At 31.9% G+C, this 24,702-nt stretch overlaps 4 protein-coding genes across 4 annotated transcripts in view; 1 reads left to right on the top strand and 3 right to left on the bottom strand.

The window, feature by feature from the left end:
• Window positions 1-309: 309 nt before the first annotated feature.
• LOC110991510 (vesicle transport protein USE1) lies at window positions 310-3,159 on the bottom strand. The gene is made up of 6 exons (XM_022256882.2): window positions 2,830-3,159; window positions 2,548-2,641; window positions 2,116-2,242; window positions 1,560-1,765; window positions 1,141-1,282; window positions 310-431 (listed from the first exon to the last, which is right to left on the bottom strand). The coding sequence occupies exons 1-6, from the start codon at window positions 3,024-3,026 to the stop codon at window positions 382-384; spliced, it is 816 nt and encodes a 271-aa protein (XP_022112574.2). The 5' UTR covers window positions 3,027-3,159; the 3' UTR covers window positions 310-381.
• Window positions 3,160-4,302: 1,143 nt separating this feature from the next.
• Window positions 4,303-6,219, bottom strand: LOC110991501 (proteasome subunit alpha type-4). The gene is made up of 6 exons (XM_022256869.2): window positions 6,078-6,219; window positions 5,885-5,927; window positions 5,485-5,814; window positions 5,076-5,206; window positions 4,724-4,847; window positions 4,303-4,488 (listed from the first exon to the last, which is right to left on the bottom strand). The coding sequence occupies exons 1-6, from the start codon at window positions 6,078-6,080 to the stop codon at window positions 4,346-4,348; spliced, it is 774 nt and encodes a 257-aa protein (XP_022112561.1). The 5' UTR covers window positions 6,081-6,219; the 3' UTR covers window positions 4,303-4,345.
• Window positions 6,220-7,140: 921 nt separating this feature from the next.
• On the bottom strand, window positions 7,141-10,248 carry LOC110991514. Its single transcript, XM_022256886.2, has 3 exons — window positions 9,852-10,248; window positions 9,102-9,294; window positions 7,141-7,838 (listed from the first exon to the last, which is right to left on the bottom strand). The coding sequence occupies exons 1-3, from the start codon at window positions 10,149-10,151 to the stop codon at window positions 7,540-7,542; spliced, it is 792 nt and encodes a 263-aa protein (XP_022112578.2). The 5' UTR covers window positions 10,152-10,248; the 3' UTR covers window positions 7,141-7,539.
• Window positions 10,249-15,239: 4,991 nt separating this feature from the next.
• The window catches only part of LOC110991546 (thrombospondin type-1 domain-containing protein 4), a 70,520-nt gene continuing 61,057 nt past the window's right edge, over window positions 15,240-24,702 (top strand). The window contains exon 1 of the mRNA XM_022256921.2: window positions 15,240-15,346. The gene's annotated coding sequence lies outside the window, so the exon portion shown is untranslated. The remainder of the gene's footprint in view (window positions 15,347-24,702) is intronic.

Raw genomic sequence — 24,702 nt, 5'->3', positions numbered from 1 at the left:
ACTTAGATGTAGCTGAAGTATTGAAGAATAGGTCCAATGCGAATCACGCACATGTCATAGTACTTTTGAATCAGTATTAATTTTATTCGTTAATTTAAAACAGGTTATAATGCTAAAGAGTATATTCATAAATAGTAGACCGTGTTTTCTATCGCGTGAATTTCACAGAAAGAAACAAATAAACTTTAGTTAAATCGATGTATTGGGTTAGTTTTTATGAATAAAAAGGAAAATTAAAACATACGGTATTTTCATATTCTATTAGCAAGTACACAAGTTCTATGAATTAGATGAAAAACGTAATAAATATATGATAGAGGAAAAATGTCTTTTAATTATTATATGTCAATAAGTTATAGATATACATGACTATGCATAATATTATAGATCAACTTTTCTTTTCTTCATCACTTTCATGAAGAGGACCATATCTGAAAGAAATATTAAAAAATTTACTATAAAATAGTGTCGTCAAATGAAAGACATATCGGAATTGGGTGATTAAACCCAGAAAATTAATAAAAAACATCTATATAGGTAAATAACATAGTTTTAAATTATCCATTCAAGAGTTAATTTTTATACATATTGGTGTTGAGCCGTATGCAACAGTGCGGAAAGATGGCGTATTTAGTTCGAATTCCCAAGTGGTACTGATACCGGCAAATATCTTAAACAATCGCCTGCGCAGAAGCGATTTTTAGGTATCACAGGGAGGGTGGGGGGCGGCGGGAGAGTGACGTGTCGATCGCGTGATTGGTAGATCACTTGACGTTTGTGTCCCGCGACGCGATACGCGTAAACTTCCCTCCACTCCCTTATTTAATGCTCAAGTAGTTTGCCGTCTGTATATTATTTACTTTTTTTGTAATAAACAAAAATTTTTCCACTACCCTTATTAATTTCAGCTTGACGTTAATTTGTCGAACACCATGTATATGCTTTACTATATTTCAAATGACTTTAAATTCCCATAAAATAATGAAAAAAACGTTTTAACAAATAGTGCCTAACATTTGTAACATAACAGAAACATGAATATACATTGTCAAAAATAGAATAAATGACCAAAAACTTTTCTGGAAACATGACAATTTATAAATTTATTTAAAAGATTAGATAGTTATAAATGGACCTTACTTATAAATAAAGCCATAACGACAGCCAGCATCAACCACAGCCAACACTTCCATGCACTCCGACTGTGCTCTTGAAGTCTTTCAGACTCCACTTTTAATGATGTTAGGTTATTGTCTGTTAGACTAGACGATTTTTTCAATGCCTAAAAGTGTACAGGTATTAATATAGCACAAATATGGATGATACAAAGACTTCGACAACTGAGTCATCAGTGACATTTGCAGCATCCAACGAAAAGCATTTAGGTCGCCAAGAGTGGAACGCAAAGAATGACCGCATCCTGTCCTAATATGCTGACCTTTAGGCCAAATACGTTGACATCCTACACCCTGGGCCACACAATGATCCGATAAACCTAAACAGGTTTGGTATTTGGGTAATTTTGGAACCATTTGTGATAAGTCATATTGTAAAATTACCTCGGTGTCACCTTTAATAATTTTACTGGCGATTTGTGATTGTTCCTTTAAGCTTTTAGTAAGTAAAACCATGTTTTCAGCAACTTTTTCCTGCATATTTTGATGATATTTTAAAAGTGAGTCAATATCCTCTTGACTACTGCTATTTCTTGTAAAGTTTGGAGCCTTAATAATATTTCTCCTTCTCAATGTGTCATCACTATCTTCTGTAAATAAAATCAAAATAATGTAGTTATTATATTATGTAATTATTAAAATAAATTTAGACCTATTAAATTGTTGTTATTAAAATGTTATAATAATGATATGGCCAGTGATTTACACATATTAATTTTATAAAAATGTGATGTTATATCACAAAAGAATAATTAAAATTTGAACCAGTAATTCCAGAGATGACTGAGTTTAAGCTAAGTAACAAATTTTTATTAAACAAAAATTCTGCATTATTATATTTCTATCTAGAAACAACTTAAACATAGATCAGTAGTAATTTTTTTAATTGCTAAGAATTTCTGAAAGTTTATCAAAGATGTATATAATTCAACATACAAACCTGGCCCAAACAATTCAGACCGCAACTCAAGACCATATTTAGCTACTGTTTTCTGATGAATTTCTTGTGCGGAAGCATCAACAGACATAGTAGCTGCCCCATGAGATAGCAACTGGACAGCTTCTAGCTGTAATATTATGTAAAAATACAGCTTATGTAAAAAATATTCTTAACTATGTTGGGTAAATTTAAAACTATTTGTGAAAAAATTGAAACAGTATTTAATTATTAGGTTAAGTAATAATTATAAGTTCTCACTTTTATCTGAGATGACTACAAATTGAATTAATTGAATTAAACAACATTTAATAGATATGATAGTACTAAGTATTAAATATAAAATTATGTTTTCATAAACTCCCTGAGACAGACATAAATACCAAGAAATTATTTTATTATTAACAAATAAGCTATTTCATTTATTAATTTTACCTTTTCTATTGGACTGTTTAAAGTTGCAGTTTGTATCAACCCCTTTAAAAATGTTACTCTTTTGGCATAGTCTGGCAATTCTTTGGGGGGTTTTCTGCAATATTAGTTTTAATGGTATGAAGGAAAAACTATGTTTAAAATAAAATTATTTCAAAAGACGTACTAGGAATGTATATAATGAATATGATATATAACAGAGGTAAGTTAAAACATATCTACATTTATACATTGAACTGTTATCAGACATCACATATGGAATGTCTGCAAATATATATTACTTACTCTGGACATTCGGCTTTCAGTTCATTGATCATACTTTCCAAGTTTTGAACATATTGTTTTAGTCGTGAATTAGAATCCAATTGCTCATCTTTTGCTATTTGTTCACATTTATTGAGAAGAATACGAACATTGATTTCAGTTCTACTTTTTGTTGGCATAGTACAGTTTCCTATACTTGTATCACGTTGAATTGCCATTATGGATTATGGCTTTACCATTAATGCTACGTTATGTTATCGTATGTTCTAAGCTAAAGCTATAAAAAAATTATTCTTTTGATAATTCTATTTCTAAAAAAATTACTGTTTATAATTTATATATTGACGTACCACACTTGACAGTTCAAAGATTTGTTGTAAATTTTTCAATGACGTTATATTTTTTACGTTAATGTTGTCACAAAAATAATTCTACTCTGTACTCAAATACTTTAAAAAAATTACAGGGGACATAAAGAAGAATTTACCAAAAAAAAATCCACTATCATTATGGAACTTACCATTATTGGGGGGTTCAATTATAACTTCAACGCGATCCACTTCCACTTAGAAACTGAGATGCCATATTTTTCCTTAACGAGACTCGGATATCCTCTCCGGGTTAACTTCCTACAGCGTGCTCCTGAGTTTGAACTAGAGTGCGGTATTCTGTCAGTAACGATTGGTTTTTCTAAACTTTCTAAGCCAAGTACAGATACGTACCGTAAAAGGCGAGTTAAGTCCGGAACCAACCAAGGTGGGAGCACGTAGTAGGAAGTACCAGACCTCGAGGCTGATTCAGTAAAGGCCCTTACTGACCATACCATCCACCTAGGCGCAGAGGCTTTCCGAAGAGGGAAGAGAGGAAGAATTTATGTGGCGCCAATAACACGACTTTCAGAAATGAAGACCGCGACTGCAAAAGTACTCGCTTGGCTCTGGCCCGAAGTGCTAGAAGACTGCTTCAATACATTCAATCCCTAAAAGAGGTGATCTCTCTGATTTGTTCAACTATCGACCAATAGATACCTTCCTTGTTCTCTAAAATAGTAGAAACCATTATTAACGACCTGCTTCAAGGTAGGTTTCTATCTAGATACCTACCTTCCCGATAAATTATGCGACTGAAATTCCGGCTTTCTGATCATTGAGATCGTGATCGGTCTTTAAACCCATGAACGTCGGGATCCCTCAAGTCTGACTCACGAAGCGGTTTGCACCCGCGGGGTCGGTTTGGAATTCTATTTTCAAAACTCACGAGACCGAAGTTTTGTGCGGTTACGCAGCCTCTGCGGTTGTGATTATCGCCAGCAAACTTGGCGGTTGATTATTGCAATACGGGCGGTTATTAATAACTGTACCTAAATATCTGTATTCTACAAAGGCTGCGGGACCGAAACCACCGCGAGCGCGTTTACAAACAGCTTCGTGAATCCTAAGTAGTAGTTAGTGTTAGTAACTTATTAAAAACTACTAAAAAAACTGCATATACATATATGTTTTAAAAATATTTATTGAGACAAATGTAATTAAAAAAATTATGATTTTGGGGCTTGCTTCTTCGCAGCTTCAGCCTCAGCTTCGCTCTTTTCAAAATTGGAAATAAGTTTTTCCACTTCAGTGCTTGATAAAATTCTGATTATGGTTTTGTCATCTTTACGTGTGAGAGTGGCCATTTCAACTGAAAATAGAAATGATTTTGTAATCTTAGTATTTTCTTTTTCATACACATCAATTTTATCAAAACTAGACAAAATTGATGTCAAATAATCTGCACTAAACGCAATGCATTTGATTGAATATAAATGTCAGAGAAATGTGTACTAATTCAGGAAAAGGAAATTAAGACAGCACAAATATTTAAGGTTTTTTTTGATTGCAGACAGTTAATTTCAATTAAAAAAACATAAAAATACCTTTTTCAGGTGTCAATTTTGTCATATCAAGTGTTTTGCTTAGGACTTTGACAGCAAGTGCTTGAGCTTCGGCAAGGGTTGTTTCATTCTCCTTGTACTCTTGTTTAAGACTTGACACAGCAGCCTAAAAATTCATTTTAAAGTATATAAAACTATCATTAAATCATACCTGTATTCCAATGTATAATAAGTCAGTCTCAATTTAAATACTCTAGTAAATAAAATATCAATGTATGTTTCCATTAAAATAAGTTTCATTTGAGTTTTATCAAGTCAAATTAGACCTACTTTATTTTGATTGTTGGAGTCAAGTTATGATATAAAAAATAAAGGGTTATCAATTACTACGTACAGCACTGTTGTTGCCTATACATGTTGCTTTCCAGCCACCATAGTTACCACTGGGGTCTGACTGATATAACTGATAGCCATAATGCTTATCCCAACCCATGTATAGAATAGATACACCAAATGGTCTTTTACCTAAAAGAAACAGGCGGCATTAATATAAGGCATTAATTTTTTTTTATATGGCGTAATATTTAGTTATTCAAATCATTGTTACAATTTATTTATTCTGTAGTAGCCAACAGACTGTTGTGATCATTATAGCATTCACAACATAATTTTACAAGTTTAATTTATAATCACTTATCTTACTATTGTTAAAGTAGAGTTTATATTTACAAGACATTTACAACTTAGGCATAGCCTATGGAGACAGTTTTAGCTGATAATAAAAACTGTATTATATGAATTACCTCCATATTGAGTGTATGCTTGTTTTACATCACAAAGCCATGATACTAGTTGTTCGCAGGGAATAGATTCACCATACTGTAGTAGATATCTTTGAGCTATCAGTCTTAGCTCATTTGTCAACACATTTGCATCAGATGTTATACCAGCAACTGAACACACCATATCTTCATTAAGCTTATAGATCTTTTCAGAAAAGAATACTTCATCAAGAAGTTTGTTAGTATTTCTTCTCTCTGCTGCTAAGAGGATACCATCAGTAGCTAGGATGCCAAGAGAAGTTCCAGCATGACTGATAGCTTCCATAGCATACTCAACCTGGTAAAGGCGCCCTGAAACATAAAAATTATGTAGTAACAGCTATTTTTACTAGTACTTATATTTAATATTTTGAAGACTTACCTTCCGGCGAAAATATAGTAGTGCGAGTATCATAACGACGAGCCTGTAATAAGAAGCCATAAAATAGTTAATATTTTAATAATATTTAAATCAAGCTTAAAAAATGACCAAGCAAAAAGTCGCTAACCTAGTGTCGACGATTATAGCATTTTACCGATGAATTTTATTTGCAAGAATTATCAAAAAACCTTACCATAATTAATATTTACTGCAACTGGCACTTCTTATAGAACTATATTTTATTCAGTTTAGAAAAAGTTAGGAAACTTAAAATTATTGTTTGCCGGACGATGACAATTCGAAATTTTTCACCAAATTTACAGACTAAAAATTTGATTATCAAAAGCAAAAGAGTATATGCTAAGTAAAGACTATAATACAAATTAATATCGTTTCACAGGCTATAAATATTGCGTGTATCAGACTACCGCCATCTAGTACACAATATTTAAATGAATATAATATTAGCCAACTGATAAAGGATATGTTTTTAAAATGTTTCAGAAGATGGCATGAAAAATATTGAAAACGAACTTGCGCTTAATGGCTGTATAGAGCAGTGCTTAAGCAAACAGTAAGTTAAGCAAAGATTAATAATTATAATATCACGAACATAATATTTTAATATATATTATAAAAAAATAATTTATTAAACCTGTGGTTTTAACTAATCTATATTTAGCCTCTTGGTTTTTATACCAACTAAAAAATAATTTTATTTATGTAAATGTGATTATCCTTAAAACATATATTTTTTATTTGCATATTAAATTAAAGAACTAAATGATAATAGTTGACGATAACTGACTATTGTTACTATTTTGGTCTGATAACATAAATAAATAAGTCACGATTAAAAAATACATTTTATTAAAATCTATTCCCAACACATTCACTTAACTACTTAATATTATTATATATTAATAACAATACAAGTAACGATTCACATTTAAAGAACCATACTAAAACAATAAATTATAATCCGTTTTCTAATAAGTTTCACAGGCACAATTTGTTTTGAACTTAGTCAACATAGAAAAATAAAACTAGATCGCTCTTCTTGAAAATCATAAAATAGGTATCTATACAATTACTACAATAGTTACTACCATAATTATAACAGTTGTTTTAATCAACAACCAACACGGTACTATCGTGCATATATGCATATACTATATGTATGCACCTTATACGTATAAATACCTATTCTTTTTTGTTTTTTTGTGTCAAAGATAATTATATGTCTTTAGACTACGATATAAAATCTTAAAAAACAGATGTTCGTTATTTAGACATTATGGAATAAACTAATAAATAAATTGTGTTGACTGTTTAACTTTGCCGTCTGTACGATAACGTTATTTATCGACTGTGGATCCTTAAAATCCATAACATCAATGATATACCTTTAAAATTTTTACATTTCTTACAAACCAAAACCGTTCCAAATCGTAATAAGCGAATGAATGAACAAAACCCGCGTATTTTAAATTAAATTATTATATGTAACATTGTTTAGTTACGAATAAAATTTTTATGACTTAACATAACTTAACCTATTAAGTATTTTTTATTATTTTTTCCTTTTAACAATTAAAAAAATGTAAAAGCTAGGCTCTACTGTCGCCGTCACTCGAGCCGTCGACTTCGAATAGTCATAGCGTCTTTCTGGTGGTTGCTATCAGGTCTACAATGGGTTGCACCAGAGTGTATACCAACGTTATCACAACAAAGGTGATGAGGGCTGTGGCCAAAGGCCCCTGAGTTGTACTAAACCTCACACTATTAAACCCTAAGATCATAGTAATTAGGCCCATACTCAATGCAAACATTCCAACGGCGACGTGAAATATCTTCACCGGATTACTTTTCAGAAGGAGACGAACCTTGGAGGAGAATAACGCGATGATTCCTGATACAAAGCTCAACATTGTAAACGCGAGAGCTACAACTCCTGTAAAACAAATACATTGTTATTTATTATAGTTTACCACATCATATATAATGCGTTTACAAGCTATTTTTTTCTTAAATACATGACAGTTATGGTAAACTTAAATGTTACAAAAAGAGTGTGTGTACTTATGTACACGCGTTAGAAGTTATACTTCTTTGGCCTATGGAAAAAAAAATACTAAAATGCAGTAGTGATTAACGATAAATATGATTTTGTTCAAATCATTTTGAAATCAAAATGTATATCTATTTATTCACACTGTTTAATTGTACTGTTACGAAACACGTGTTCTAAATACATATAACATAGAACTTATCGATTTCCATGCCACCTAGACTTAACTTTACGATGTCCAAGTTTTTTTTTTGCAGACGAAATTTGGAAAATGACAAGCAAAACCATGCTGACGAAAATAAATAATTCTAAATTTTGGCATAGTTTTGAAATTGAGAGAACTAGATATTTTATAGCAATCACATGTCAGAGATTACTATCGGATATAGATAAAACGGTCCCTGTAGTGTTAGTTTCAGTTTATAGTTTTTTAGTACTGACACAAAAACTTTTACTTACAGTTTAAATTGGGACATTCTTATCTATGTATAAAAATTTTGAGAAACCACCATGGGATGTATGACCGCGTTTTAGGAAATGATTTTATTTGTACCAATAAATATTTAAAAGAAATCTTTTTAAACTTTTGAGTTATAATGAAATTCTAAACCTGTAGTGTTATATTACACAGTATACTTAATACCCTACACTAGCTTTTACTAAAGTTATCATTTCTCCCAACGTAAACACAATTTGATAATACGAAAGAATAAAATAATAAAGAGTGCTTTTAGATTTTTATTTGTTTTAAAATAAGTATTGTTTGATGATTTGTATTTTTTAAAAGAGTAACAAGAGTTATTTTACGCCGGCTTTTTTTCAAATTCAAAGATTCAAATTTAATGACGTGGAATAAGTAAACCTGTATCTTAGGTTTCATAATAAATATATTTTATTTTTAATTTTTTTATTCAGTATATCATCATCACCAACACCATCAATATATATATTTTTATAGGTTCTCATTTCGATTCCGATTTCTGATCCGATTCCTAGCAACGGAACCCATAGTATGAGCTCTGATACTGATACTTCATCGGTATTTTAGGAACCATTCTAATCTTTGATTATGAATACCGCCTTAATATTATGAATAAGTCACAAACACTAATGATTTTCGTAAAATAAATGTACACTTATTCTTACCGCAAATGGCGTGTGCCGAACTGATCTGCATGTTTACTTGAGAGAGTCCGAGGAATGTTCCAGCGAGAACAAACAACGCTCCTAGGATTTGAAAACACCCATGCACGATTCTTTTACTGTCCATGCTCAGTTGGGATGACCATGTGTTATGCTTATGAAGAGTAAGTATTGATTCTACCAGAAATAGTTGATACTGGAAGGGAACAGTTCTTTGAAAAAACGACAGAAATTCATTAACAGCTGTATAAGTGTAAAATTTGTATTTATCAGATCTTTCCAATGATTTTGTTCGGGGTATCAGATGTTAGAGGATCAGACTGATATTAATTAAACAATAGATAGTTTATAATAATATAACTAAGATAGCTAAATAATTATTGTTGATCAGTGTTTGCCTGGTGTTTTTAACGTTCAGCTCTTCTCTGGGGTCGTAGGTTAAATCCCCGGCTGTGCACTAATGGACTTTCTTTCCATACGCTCATTTTTCATTCGCTAGATCGGTGAAGAAAACATTGCAAGGCTTTCCTCAGACCTTAAAAGTCGACGTCGTGTGTTAGGTACAGGAGGCTGATCACCTACTTACCTATTAGATGGACAATTGATCATGAAACAGATAATTCTGTGTTCCAGACCTGAAAAGGTTGCAGCGCCACTGATTTATTTAAATAATAATAACTCATACAAAAAAATTTTTGTCTTGTTGAACAAAAACTCTTTAGAATAAGTATGGTTAAATCCTTAAATACATACACCTGTACCAGCGAACACGATATGCAGCTGCAAATTCGTGATCGATCCATCTGCCTGCGAAGTCAAAGCGTACCGCCAAACCGAGAACACCACAATAGCAATCTGCATATGCTGCAAAAGATTCACGAGCTGGCATATCGCACTCCACGCCGACTTCCAGGAGGACTCATACAGTTCCCCACTCTCTTCGTCATATGCTGCTGGTGCCCTGGTCACCTCCGCCTGGTAGGGCACGTGCTCTCGCACTTCGAACATCTCCACCTTCTGTATAGATTGTTGACTTGTACTGGGCCGGTCCATATTCACAAAGTAGACCTTCCGATTTCTTAGACCCAGCTTATGATCACATGAACACCGTAGTACTAAAGTCGAGAGGCAGATAAGGTTTGAGAATTCGATCTGCTATCTCCGTGTAATTGACAGCTTAGATTAGGAGGTCTTGAGAAATATGAAGATAAATTCGGCAGATTATCATAATTGGGAAGTGTTGAAATCGCAATGTTATACTATTCTCAATTGGTTATGAGTCGGTATGGGTGTGGCGAATATCAATTGTTGTTTTGATGTATATAATATGTCCTAAAAACAATTAAAATATTATAAGAAAATTATGCGTGATTTTTAAAAATGTTACACTGTATTAGTATACTTTAATGTAATTGAATACTTTTCAATGCCTAAGAATATTCTATGCCATCTTAATTAATTGTAAGCATGATTATTTATGAAATACTATAAATTATAGTGACTCGTATTAGTGTTCTGTTTATTAAATCTACAAAAATCTAGTTGGTTGTTCAAAGGTAGGTTAAATCTCTGAGATAATGTCAAATTTCTGTGCTATTTTCCAAGAACTCGACATGCCGATATCATAATAAAATAGGCAAGGATACTTAAGACTGACTAGTCCTTTTAGCTCCAGAATGCCAGAAGGCTTCTAGAGTGCGTTGGAGTCCTTTTAAATGAATGAATTTGTTTGCTCTTTTTTTCAAGGAACCTATGTCGAAGTGATTCGGAAATACTTCAGGGTGCAGCTGGTTCCACATAGTGGTGGTGCGCTAAAACTAATTATTATTATTATTACTACGTAAGTTAACAATATTATAAATTCGAGTGTTGTAAATAAAATAATCTGGCTTATTGGAATTATAACTTAGCTACTCATCAATAGATGGCGCCACATAGCTCAGTAGTCACACGGAGTTGTTAAAAATATTTTTACTACTATACTTTAGTTATTTGTGCGAAAGAACATTTATAACCGATTGCTTCTACGGCAACTTACAAATGAATTTATAAATTATTTTATACATGCTGGAAAAACCACTGAATTGACTAAATAAAGCAAAAAAAAATATTTCAGATTAATAGATACCGAAATTGTGTTAAAAACAACGTATCTATTGAAAGTAATAATGTACATATTAAAAATAACTCTATAGATGCACAGAGATTCAAATTCATAAGATTAATTATACTAAAAGGTACCGCTTGTTCGTGTGTTCGGTAGTGTTGTCCCGCCTTCTTATTAAGCGTAATTAATTCTTACCTGCGGGCTTAAATCAAGGCGTAGCTCATTTGTCTCCATAACACCCATACGATAACAAGCTAATAAAATACTTCGAATGATTATTAACCATCAATATAATTTAAAGTCTAATCGGAATTTTTTCGTCGAGAAAATTTTTCCAAATAATTACTAGTAATTAAATTACTAATATATTGTATGAAATTCTTTTATTTTGGGTCTAAGGCAAGTCGGTTTCCTCACGATGTTTTCGTCTACCGTTCGAGGGAATATTAAAAGCGCTCATAGAAAGAGTCTATTGGTGGTCGGGGATCGAACCTACTACCTCAGAGATGACAGCCGCACGTTGAAACCACTAAGCGAACACGGCTCAACAATAATTATTTAGCTATTTTAATTATATTAACTATCTATTTTTAAATTAATAGCAGTCTGAACCTCTAACATCTGATACTCCGAACAAAATCATTGGAAAAATCTGATAAATACAAATTTTACACATATATATACACACACAACTGTTAAGGAATTTCCGTCGTTTTTCAAAGGGATTTCAAGGGATGAGAGTCGCACTAAGGCCCGAACCCAATAATTGATCCACAATCTCAGATTATATTCAATGTGAGATTGTGGTTTAAGATCAGACCGTCATAGTCGATCGATCTCCTATCTGCATCCCAATAACCAAACCCTAAGAAGACAACCCGTTTTTGGCGACGGATAGAATGCAATCTCTTTGCTCTTCACACTCATATTTAATAATCAATATTTATCAGTAACACCACAGCCTGCAGCTAACTCAGACGTAATTTGCGGATTAATATAAAATAATATAGGAATAAATGTATTAGAAGTAGTAGAAGTAAAATTTGGCATTCCTATCCAAATAGGAGATATAATAATAAAAAACATTTGTGCAATTCACACATGGTAGAAGTGAAACCTTCAAAAACAAATATAAATTAATCATTTTCCACTATCTAAATGTGTGTGTTCTTTAAAAACAGTATATTTTAATTATACATTTTAATTTATAAGTTTAATATAAATCTTTAATTTGACAAAAACTAAAACAACGAAAGTTTGAAATTCGATCAAAAAAAAAGCGGCAGTAAATAGAGGCTGTATAATGCCTCCTATCTCATTTTCTCCCACGTTAAATCATATGATGAATTGATGTTTCTGTCTCTCTTTACCGCTGCATCCGGTTTGAAATCACGACGATTCGAAAGAAGTTTATCTATCTCATTTTCTCCCACGTTAAATCATATGAATTAATGTTTCTGTCTCTTTTTACTGTCGCTTTTCCGTTGCATCGGGTTTGAAATCACAACGATTCTAAAGAAGTTTCACTTCAAAAACATTTGTGCAATTCACACATGGTAGAAGTGAAACCTTCAAAAACAAATATAAATTAATCATTTTCCACTATCTAAATGTGTGTGTTCTTTAAAAACAGTATATTTTAATTATACATTTTAATTTATAAGTTTAATATAAATCTTTAATTTGACAAAAACTAAAACAACGAAAGTTTGAAATTCGATCAAAAAAAAAAGCGGCAGTAAATAGAGGCTGTATAATGCCTCCTATCTCATTTTTTCCCACGTTAAATCATATGATGAATTGATGTTTCTGTCTCTCTTTACCGCGGCATCCGGTTTGAAATCACGACGATTCGAAAGAAGTTTATCTATCTCATTTTCTCCCACGTTAAATCATATGAATTAATGTTTCTGTCTCTTTTTACTGTCGCTTTTCCGTTGCATCCGGTTTGAAATCACAACGATTCTAAAGAAGTTTCACTTCAATAATAATTTATTTTTCTCCCATATAACATTTACAATAATGAATAAGATTCGTAATTGATAAGAGATATTTGAAATCAAAGTAGCCAGGACGACAAAGCAACAAATTAATGTATGTATTTAATGCCACCTTCGATTACTAATTTTGGGGTCGAAATAATTTTGTCTACAAGGTATTACTTATAAAATCCTACTACCTATTAGGAAATGTATAAATCAAATGATTATTACACAAATTATTATACAAACCCAGAAGCCTTGTTTAAACATAATTCCCACCAAGGTGTTCCGAACTAAACGAACGACAAAATAATTATACGGTCATCTTACTGTCATAAACCCAGTTGTGTCTACAATCAATATACCATTTGCGACTGGTTAATATCTTAATAAGAAACTAATAGAGATTACAGACTTGCCTTCTCTAGGGGTGGGCTAGTGGTGTGCCTGTGTGGTCCAATCTTGTCAACTAGGCCTGGGTAGTATCGATAAATCCTAGTCGATATTACCCAGAGGTTGGGAATTTAAATTGGAGCGGGAAGCGATGAAAATTCCAAACCTTTGAACACTGTATGGTTTTATTTGATAGTTTTATTAGTACTAGCTAAATTCAAGTTTATTTATAGATCTTTATGGAGAGAAAAGTGTTAATCTAATAGTAAATAACATCTTTTAAAATGTATTTTGTTTGAAGTTAGTAAACTAAAAATATCTATAGTTATAATATGTACGTTACAAAACCTCAATCGAATGCATGCAAGTGTCTAATTATAATTAAAAAAAATAACTTAGGCAAGAAAGTTATCAGCTGATATCCAAGGTACAATTAACGAAAGAGACAACTTAGAAGGTGGATTGACCAAAGTAACGAAACTGCAGGTGGGACAGAGAGTGCAATGGTAAGATTAGGAAGCCTTTGCCAAAAAGGGGCACACAGATCTAAAAGCCTGAACTAGAAATAATATCGTATGTGTGTAATTATTTATTATCAGCATGTCCAAAAGTTACCAAGTGCCAAAAGTTATATAAGTTCAAAAAATTTATATATATTTATATATTTATCTATTGGTTACTTATCAATGATACTATATTATTGTTATTATATACAATTCAAAACAAATAACATAATACATAAAAATATATCTAATAACCTTTTATTATCAATAAGGTTTGTTTTTGTAAAATATCTAATATAATTATTACAAAAAAGTACATCACGGAACAGAATATATACAAATGGCAATATTCCGTGACTAATTGGAAAATACTCTCCTGCGGGAACATCAGACGATTTTCAACAAGAAAATGTTGCCATCATTGTTTTTAGATTATCCGCAATAAATCACTTCGGTCCCGTGTTATTGAATCTGTGGATTAAAGGATAACTCTTATAAGAAATTGTTTTCTGAGATTGTACTGAATATAATCATGAAGTACATATACAATAAGCCTTGGAAGAAAAACTTTGAAGTATAATAAAAAAAAAGTTAATTCAATGAGTACTTTATTTTCGCATGTTCTCTGGTTCAGTCACACAGACTATATAATATAATATAGTTATTAATGTGTAACGATAATTTGAAGTATTATAATATATTTTATTTTTAAGAAAATAGTTGACAATAGATAAAGTTACTGTGTTTTATTTACAATTGATTATCACACTTTTTTAATAATTACTTATTATATATCAAAATACATTCCTTTTACAAGCTTCCTTTTTAAAAGTTATTTAAATTGACTTTCAAGTCAACCGATGTGACAGTCTTTATACACATTTGTTTCCTATTATTCTTTTTTTTTTTATTTTACTAAAATGTCTTAATCTAAAAAGTTCAAAAAATTAAGCCAATATATAAGTACAATCCTACCAATTCAAATTGTTTTAATTTATTCTTTATAAGCGTCAGTACTTTGGAGTATAAATCTATAAAGCATTTGAATTATAAGTTATCTAATTGTCCAGACGTTATACTTTTACTATAACATTTTTACTTTCCACGAGTCGGCAAGTTGTACTAGGCCCTTTTCAAACAGTCGAAAGCTGTTTGTTGTTAGACGCAAGCGCTTCACGCGGTAGAGAAAAAACGGGAATAATTTTTCATAACATTTTCTTATACTGTGTTGTGTTTTTGTTGGTTTTATTAAATTATGCTAAGGTAAGTGAGTGTTTGAATACTTATTTTTGAACGAATAGTACGGGTCTAGTGCAATAAATTTGGTTAATTTAGATGTAATATTTTCAAAGTTAAAGTTACGTTAAAAATTATTATTAATTTAATTAACGAAAACAAAGATTCAGCATTTTAATATTTTATTAACGACATGTTTATAACTTTATTAGCCTGTATGATAAAATATTTAATTTCCTTAACTTAATCAACAACTATGAGTACGGCTAATGGGTTTATTGATATCTTTTATGAAAATGTTTCCCACTAACTGAATTTCATAACGTATAATTAGCTTATCAGTGAAAGATAAACTGAGGTGTCAACGATCGACAAGTGCAGCATGGTTTAATGGCCGGTTCCTATTTCTAACTTACGGATATAAAACTGTTACGATTTAAATTGTCCATATATATTCAAAAACAGCCAGTTATTTGTAGACTAATAAAGCTCTATGGCAGGTCAAACATATAGATTATAGAGCATTGGATATTTCGCTGCCATACTGGGCTAGCCGGTTCCAATTTTCGAATAACGAAAGGTTATTTGACGGATCGTAATATGGATATGATGGTGCTTAAGAGAGTATAATAAACCTTATTGTTTTAATATATGGCTAATGTGTCTAAAGTTATTTTTTTTAATTAAAAGGAAAGTACAGATAACACCAAAAACAAACAAGAAACATTGTTTAAAGCGCTACCACATAACAAATTTATATTGGTAATAAAATAAAGAGCGAAAAAGCAATATTATTTGTAATACAAAAACAAAAAAAATATTTGATTAGTAATGCTGATTTTAAATGTAATATAAATTAAAACAACTATTTACCGTGCAGATACTTAACAAAAGGATTAATAATATAATATATTTGGTCATTTCCTCAATTTCAATTATCAAGAAAATAATATAAATTATTAATTGGTTACGTTTCTTAATATTGGGAATTTCATTGTACTGTCTCATGTTCTATATAATTTATGTTTTAGATTTGTATTATTATTATCATTCCAAAATATGGACTCACGGAAAATTTGTTTTGTTAGTGACTTTGACCCGTGTTCTATAACGTCAATGAAACAGAAATCTAGTTTTAAGAGAAGTATTTTTATTTTTCTCAACTATCTTTGTATTTAAAATCAAATAAAAATTTATTAAATAATATAATAAAATTTTTTTAGTACTATGCTCTCATGTAAACAAAGGTTAACATGACAGCAAGCACCCGCGTTTTGTTATGTCAAATTTACTCATTTCCATTCTATTAATAGCAATAACCACAGAATCCCTATTGAAATAATCGAAGAGCGTCACTAATACAGCGGTCCAGTCAGGAAGTGAATCCGATACCGGTGAACTAATGGCAAGCTGCGACCACGCCGCACGTCACTTTAGATTATTCTATTTATTACATGCAATTTCAAGTATTTCAACTATATTTAAATATTCATGTATAGTATTTTTATCAAACTTAAAAAAATTGCATCGGGTACTTATGTTATCCGATCGGATAGAGTTTTCGAGTTAACAAAATTGCATATAAAAATTAGATGTATTCTGTGCATTAAATCAATTGGGTATGCATAGTAATACCGAAATGTTGACAATTGAACGTATAAACCAGTAAAATGTTCAGAAAAAATTGATAAAACTAACACAAATAGCAATTGATTCATAGGTGTAAATTATGTACCTAGAACAGCCATTATATTGACTTCAAAATTAAAAAAAATGTCTGGTTTAATTTTTATTATTAAAGTTATTCTTTTAACGCGCACGCCGTCACATAAAAGAAAACTCTGAAATCAGCTATTGTCATAATTTTAGTTTTTTGAAGGTCTTCTTAAGGTCTTTTGGCACGTTAGGGGAAAATTATAGGAGTAAATTTTTGTATTGGTCAGTTATTTTACCTACAAACATAACATATGGCGAAAGATAAAATGTTTAAAAAGATGAAAAAACGATGCCCTTGTTACGCCAACGAAGTACAAATTCTGCTTAAGTACACACATATGTTTTTTTTTATATAACAGGGGGCTGAATTAAAATAATACTGGCGCCAATAGACACACTCAATGTCAGAGGTCTCGCGAATGTGTGGTCAATGTCTGCTTTCTCTTTGTTATTTTGTATGCGAGTTTTCATTACCAAGTATCTGTTCCACATTGGAATATGTAATTCCTTTTTTAATGTTCTTCCCATTAATAATTTATTATGAATGATAGACTTAGAGTTGCTACCAAATGGGGCATTTAATCGATTGAGGTTTATCGAGTGTTCACTGAGAACCGGCTCAAAGCAAACCACTCTGTTTTATTGACATTCTTAATTTTAAGAGATGTTACAACATATTTAATTTCTAAAGTCTATTAAAGGGATTTTGGTATTTCTTTTTTATATAAACTATTTGTATAACTTAACTAGGGTTCTTTTTATTAATGGATATTTATATTACCAAAAATCTATATAAATATTACATGTTTGTCTGTGACTTCGGGCACTCATCATTATTTGACATTTTGGTAATCATTTTGACAGTTATATTTGTTTCCGTTTCAAAAACGTTACTCTATATTTAGTATCAAAAATTTGGTACTATCATATAAACAAACAGTGCTTATAACCCTTTATATTACTAAATTGAGTAGCTGTATTAATATAACTTTTTATACATATATAGGGGACATAGTAGTCCATGATCGGGCAGATCTGTGGCCTAGAAGCTAGGAGAGTGTCCCATCTTTACTAAAAAAGGACTTTATTTGCTTAAACTTAGATCTGGTTGGTTTGGCGTCTCTCGTCAGTCAGGTGCCAACTACTCCAAAAATGTCCTCATGATAACGGCGAATGGGAACACAATGACAACCGGGAAACGCGTTACCTCTTCATCCATTTATCTTAATGACATATTGACAACTCTGACAGATTTTTTCATTGTACTATTTAGGGACGGTAAATTAAAATTAAAAATCGAATTAACAACTCTATATATTTACTGGTAGTTCTCATCCGCGATTAATGTAACAAGCTGTTAAAGTTTATTTACATTGACATTGATTTTGGACAAACTAATGCAAATTAATAAGACCGGAACCGTCAGTGGTCAATCATATGTTTATTTAATGATTAACCACGTTAGCCAAGTAAGCTATTGGTACTGAGTTAGAACCCTGTTTAAGATCTTTGCGTACGTAACTGACAAAAGAAAAAATGAACGGGCAGATTTTTTAAATATTTTCTCCACAATCTGATTTTAATTGCTTCTGGCGGGACATGGCACGACCTGGAGCAGAAAACAAACGTGGTTCAGCCACCAGCTTCATTGCCCCCACACACCCTGAACACAGGTACTTGGATCTATGGGAACTGAAAGTCCAGGAACTTAAATAACAATTAAAAATTATCCTAATTTATTTGTGAATTAATTCAAACTCAACGTTGAAAATTAGATACTTTGTAACCAAGGGTAAAGTATCTAATGGTAAAGTATATGGTATAATTTATTAAAGATATAAAACTGACACATGAATGTTATACAAGTTTATTATCTTACAGCTAAAATGCATATTATTAATTAATTATAAAACAAAATAATTAGGCAATATACAAAGCCAAAACAGATTACATTGATAAACATTACATAATATATATATATATTTCATATTATGAAACAAATAAGTACATTAAAAGACGAAAATACAAATGAAATTTAACATTTAACAAACAAAAATTAATACTTAACATTTTAAAGAAAAAACGAAACTGCTAAAGAAACTCAGTCTTTCCACCTATTCAAATATTTCCTTACATCCTCTTTGGTGGTCGAAAATATCAAAATGTGTTATAGTTAGCTAATTCTGGAAACATTGGCTAAGTATGCAGGTAATTCATGTTCGTACGAGGTCAATGGAATAATTTTAAGGATCTAATCGCTTTTAAACAGTTAGTCCTAACAAAGAACATTACACAGGGGCCAAAATAACTAAATACATAGATATATAGTTCAAAAATTATCATCTGCATAAGGTCTCACTTTATTACTTTGCTTGGCTGTTACCAACTGGAATTGTCGATTTGTATTTTAAGCTTGCAGGAACTTTTGTGTCTTCCCGATCCTTCCGATCTAAAGGACTCTCTCTTATCACTATTTGGATCCAGCTGATGCAAAGAATGAGTAACACCACATTTCAAAAGTTTCGAGGCGTTTTTTTGTATCTTCTTTAATAGTCCATGCCTCACAATCCGGATAGCTGCTAGCCAGTACCTAAACATGTAGAAAAAAACATAATTAAACAACGAAAAAAAAAACAAATAAATTGTGCTGTTTTGTTTCGTAATTATGATGAAAAACACTACAGAATTAACTACATTAATATTTCAACGGAATAATAGGAATGTGACAAGATTTGATAAAGTATGACGAATCTTGCCGTCGGTTCTCATCATCTTGATGAGATAACATCAAGCACGGCGCTAGCGCAGGCTTGTTAAATTCCATAATTGACTTATCTACGCTTTTATTGATTATTTCTCCGCTAAATCGTGGGTAGCTTTAAAAAAAATATCGTAATATAAATTGGGTTAGATAACTGATATTAAAAATTATAAAATTGATTTACTTCATAATACAATGGTATTTTTTAAAACATAAAGTTGTAATTCCCTCTGGCATAATAATTGTTTGGAAAAAGCCACATTACAAAGCCAGAGTAGTGTGTGGCCTAGTGGCTTCAGCGTGCCTCTCATTCCTGAGGTCGTAGGTTCGATCCCAGATCCCATACATTAATGGACTTACTTTCTATGTGCACATTTACGCGAACGGTGAAGGAAAAAGAAAACGTTGACAGCGTCTTGTGTATGGACTACAGATTATCTCCTATGTAATCTATTTTAAATTTAATTAATAATGATAATCTCATGCTTAAAGAAGAAAAATGAATATCTCAGTGTAAATTGTTTCTTAGTAATTATAATCCCAACAAAGTAACTGTATAATTTAGGACAGGAAGTAACAATGTAAAATTGTTATTGCAATCGAATTCAAACACGTCGAACGTTTCCCGAGAAAATCGGTTCAAATCTTTGAACTTTTGTGACCTAACTTTCACTTTATTTGAAGAGACACTAAATTTAAGAAGCCATTAGAGTGTTCATATCGTGTCATGTGAGAAAATTTTAAAAGCATTTTGGAACAACGTTGTTTTCATTGATACCACGTTATTTAAGGCTTTGAGGGCAAAATAGGTTTTGAATTATCAATAAATCTGGTTGGTGACGTGCGTGCTTTTTCTTTGTACATCCGCGGATACACAAATATAGATAAAAAAGTAATTTTTTTTAAAGCGGGAAGTGTACTATGGACTCTTACCCACTAAAACCCCTTATGCTGGCTATGAACAGGAGGCACAGTAATAGTTCTAACTAAGATATTTGCTCTGAAATATCCAGGACGGGTTTGGGTTTGTGTCAAATGGCTTTTGACAGATAGGATAATTCGTCAGTTAATTAAAAAGTCTTTTGTGAAATTAATAGTGAAATGAGAAAATCATAATCACTGAACTTATATTTATAAACTAATTAATAATTATACTAATGACTGAATGTCAGATTTTGATATGTTATTTAAACATTTTGTAATCTTAGAAACTATCTAATAGGCTTTCAATGTAGTCGTGATTAAGAGATTTGACACTTAGTTTTAGAATCACTTTAATCCCAACAATGTGTCAGAAATTAATACGACTTTTATGTCAATGACGTGTTTGTCGGTATGAGTTCAAATTCCGTGTTAATTGAGAAGTGCGTTGGCAATACAATATGATTTCTATAAAAAAACAATGTTGAGAATATAATAATAAAGATTTTGCTGCAACAAATACAGTTTAAAGCCCAATTTTTTTATTTTAAACGTTTATATTATTTATTAAAATAGTTAATTGAAATAACATTGATTGTGTCATGTTCGGAATTCGAGTTTTTACCAAGAATTTATGCGACCCTTTCAACCATTTTTATTTATTACATGTATTGGTTAAAACAGTTCGGTAGTATTTGAGTTTATCACCGTAGGTGGAATATTTAAGTTAAAATAATTAAATCAGTGGCGCTACAACCTATTTTAGGCCTTGGCCTCAGATTTTTGAATCTGTTTCATGATCATTTTTAAATCTAAAGGGCAAGTAGGTGATCAGCCTCCAGTGCCTGACACACGTCGTCGACATTTTTTTTTCGGGTCTAGACATGTCGGTACACGATGTTTTCCTTTACCGTTCGAGTAAATGTTAAATGCGCACATAGAAAGAAAGTCCATTGCTGCACAGCCCGGGATCGAACCTACGACCTCAGGAATGAGAGTCGCACGCTGAAGCCACTAGGCCAACACTGCTCGTTAATCTTCTATCTCGTCTATTTAAGTTAAATCGACTGTTTTATTAAGGAATCCACAAGAAGTCACCTCACATATTTTATGCTAAATATTGATCAATCAAAAGTAAAAAATGCTATTATTATCCTTTCTATTACCAGCTATGATTGAAATTCGAGGGTACAGAGGATTTCATTACAAGACACCAGCGTACGTGATAAGTCCGCAGGTCATTGACCCCCTGAAATCACGGGTGTTCTGTTATATAATTATGTCCAATAGTGGCAATCGTTGTCGCCTGTTGACCCATCAACTCTCAAGTAGCCAGGCTAATTGTATAGTCTATCGATGTACTGTGTTATCAATCATTTTGATACATACGATATTTCGCCTTTCATTATCATGTTTATCTTTTCGCACAGGTACGTGTGTGGAATTGACCTTTGATCTCTTTCCTCTTCCAATTCTTGTTTTGGAATAAAATAACACATTATTAGTCGTCCACCATCACGTGAATGTTGGGGCTATTTAACTTCTTGGCATCACGGGCCTGAGAAGATTGAAAAGGACAAAACCATTTGAGCTAGTGAATAAGTGTTTGTGTACGTTAATATTTAGTGCGTGAGTGAAAAAATAGTACACAATAACAGAAACTTACTTTACTTTAATAAAATGGTGTTATAAAAAACAGTGCAGCAGATAACTAAATTATTATGTAGATGGTGCCAACCATAACAGTCATAGTGATTATTTATATCGGACATTTTGCATGCTATTTAGTTTATATCATCATTGAATACATAGTTATTACAAACCGGACTTATCTTGTATGGTTAACGGTGCTTAGGACGTTCACTTCACCAGTTTCCAGAAGGTACCATAATGTGATATTGGTTTCGATACACCCACTTAATGTTCCTAATATCTGATGAGGTAATTTCCATTTGAGCAGAATTATATTGGCTTGGAAAATATTACATATGTTTGTTTTGTTCGACAGTTCTGTGTAATTAACTTTGTCTTATGTAGTTTCATTATGATTCTTTTCAAATTATTTTTACCCTCGAAATTTCTATAAGGACGCTAGTTGTCGTATTCATTTAATTATTTTATGTGTCATTGTATTTCTATTTTACTGCAACAAAGTGTTAATAAATAAATAAAAAAAATAATTAGTCGCGCTAAAACCGTTGTTAGTTCTGAGCCTCAGATTTCTGTATCTGCTACATGATCATTTGTCAATCTTATAGACAAGTGGCAGCCTTCTGTGCCTGACACACGCCATCAATTGTTTCGGGTAGGCAAGTCGGTTCCCTCACGTCATTCTCCTTCACCGTTCAATTAAATATTAAAAGCGCACATTGAAAGAAAGTCCAGTAATGCACGGTTATCGAACCTACGACCTAAGGGTTGTGAGTCGCACTCTGAAGCTACTAGACATAACATACAACACTGCTTTGTTAATAAATAAATATTCTAACTAGAATATTCAAAGTGTTTTATTTAGCGAGACGTAGTTCCCGAAGTATCTACCCGAGGGACATCGGCAGCCAAAACTTCAAACGCTCATTTAAATAATAAAAAGGATGTGTTCATTCAACTGCTGTGAACTGTTTCACATTTTTACACCAACCAACCAATTCGACTTGGTATTTTTTAGGACTCGCGAGCACTCTTGAGAGGACCCAAGGGTCGGCAACATACTTGCGAGCCTTCTGGCAATTTGCGTGTGCATTATCGATATGACTTAACATCAGAGCCTCTTTTCCGTGTGCTATAAAAAAAAATATATCAATAAATCACAGTTTACAAATTTTAACATATACCGTATAATTTGAAAGTGTTTTGTTTAGAAATAATAATAACAAAAATAGTTATTATTATTTGTTTTTGTCTATGCACACATGTATCATTGATGATTCTTACGACGACCACGCTTGATCATCGCAGTTCTCTTCCTTTCTATACACAATTCTAGAGGCTTCTAAACAATCCAGCAGTAAAATGTGTATGCCCAGTTATGTTGAAAGCGATATTGCTAAAACGCAGTGTATCTGCTATCACTACGCGCGCGGTTAACCGCATGTCATATAAAAGTACCCTCACGTTCCCTTTTCTCGCGGTTTAGGTAAAAGTTTAACCGCAACTTGTTTAGCAATTTTCTTAAGTATCAAAGTATCATATTGCGATACACTTTCTAAATCAATGGGTTTTTTGAAGTTACAAATACAAAATCGAAAGTTTTCGCTCATAAATATTTATTGTCTATACTTCATTGTTGAACCTTTGGAATATGTTATGTAACTTTGATATTATTTTGATTCGCTAGCTAGAAGCTACTAACTTCAGCGTGATTCTCTTGCTTATGCTCGTAGGTTCGATCCCTGGTTGTACACCAATGAGTGTCTATGTGCGCATTTAATATTTGCTCTAACGGTGAAAGATTACATTGCGAGAAAACTTGCCATATACCCAAAAAGTCGATGGCATGTGTCAAGCACAGAAGGCTGAACCTTCTTGTCTATTAGACTGACCAATATGTATACAGTAATCTGAGGGATCAAACCTGAAAAAGCGCCACTAATTTATTTATTTTAATTTAGAAAGTTCATCCAATCATGATAGATCCAGTCAGAAGCTATAAAAGGTAACAGTGCCCTAAATACTACTTTTACAACATATTTTCATAAGTATCTGATAGTCCTCCTTGTAACATGTGATATTCGAGAAATCAATAAATTCATTTTTAACTTGAAATACAAACTAACATATTATACTATATAGTCGTATTCGTTACCATGGTAACCTAGAATGGAAACTATCATTACTAATAACAATTCTCCACGATTATCCCATAATAAGGCCGTTTTAACGATTTAAAGTTTGACCAGTACAGTATCGATACAATTTTGTTCAAACAGAATTAAGTGGGTCACTGTATCGAAGCCTGGGGTTAGAGGTTGGTGCCCTTACTGGA

Source organism: Pieris rapae, chromosome 3, assembly GCF_905147795.1.
Source record: "Pieris rapae chromosome 3, ilPieRapa1.1, whole genome shotgun sequence".
Lineage (NCBI taxonomy): Eukaryota > Metazoa > Arthropoda > Insecta > Lepidoptera > Pieridae > Pieris > Pieris rapae.
This window is presented reverse-complemented; position numbering and strand designations above follow the sequence as displayed.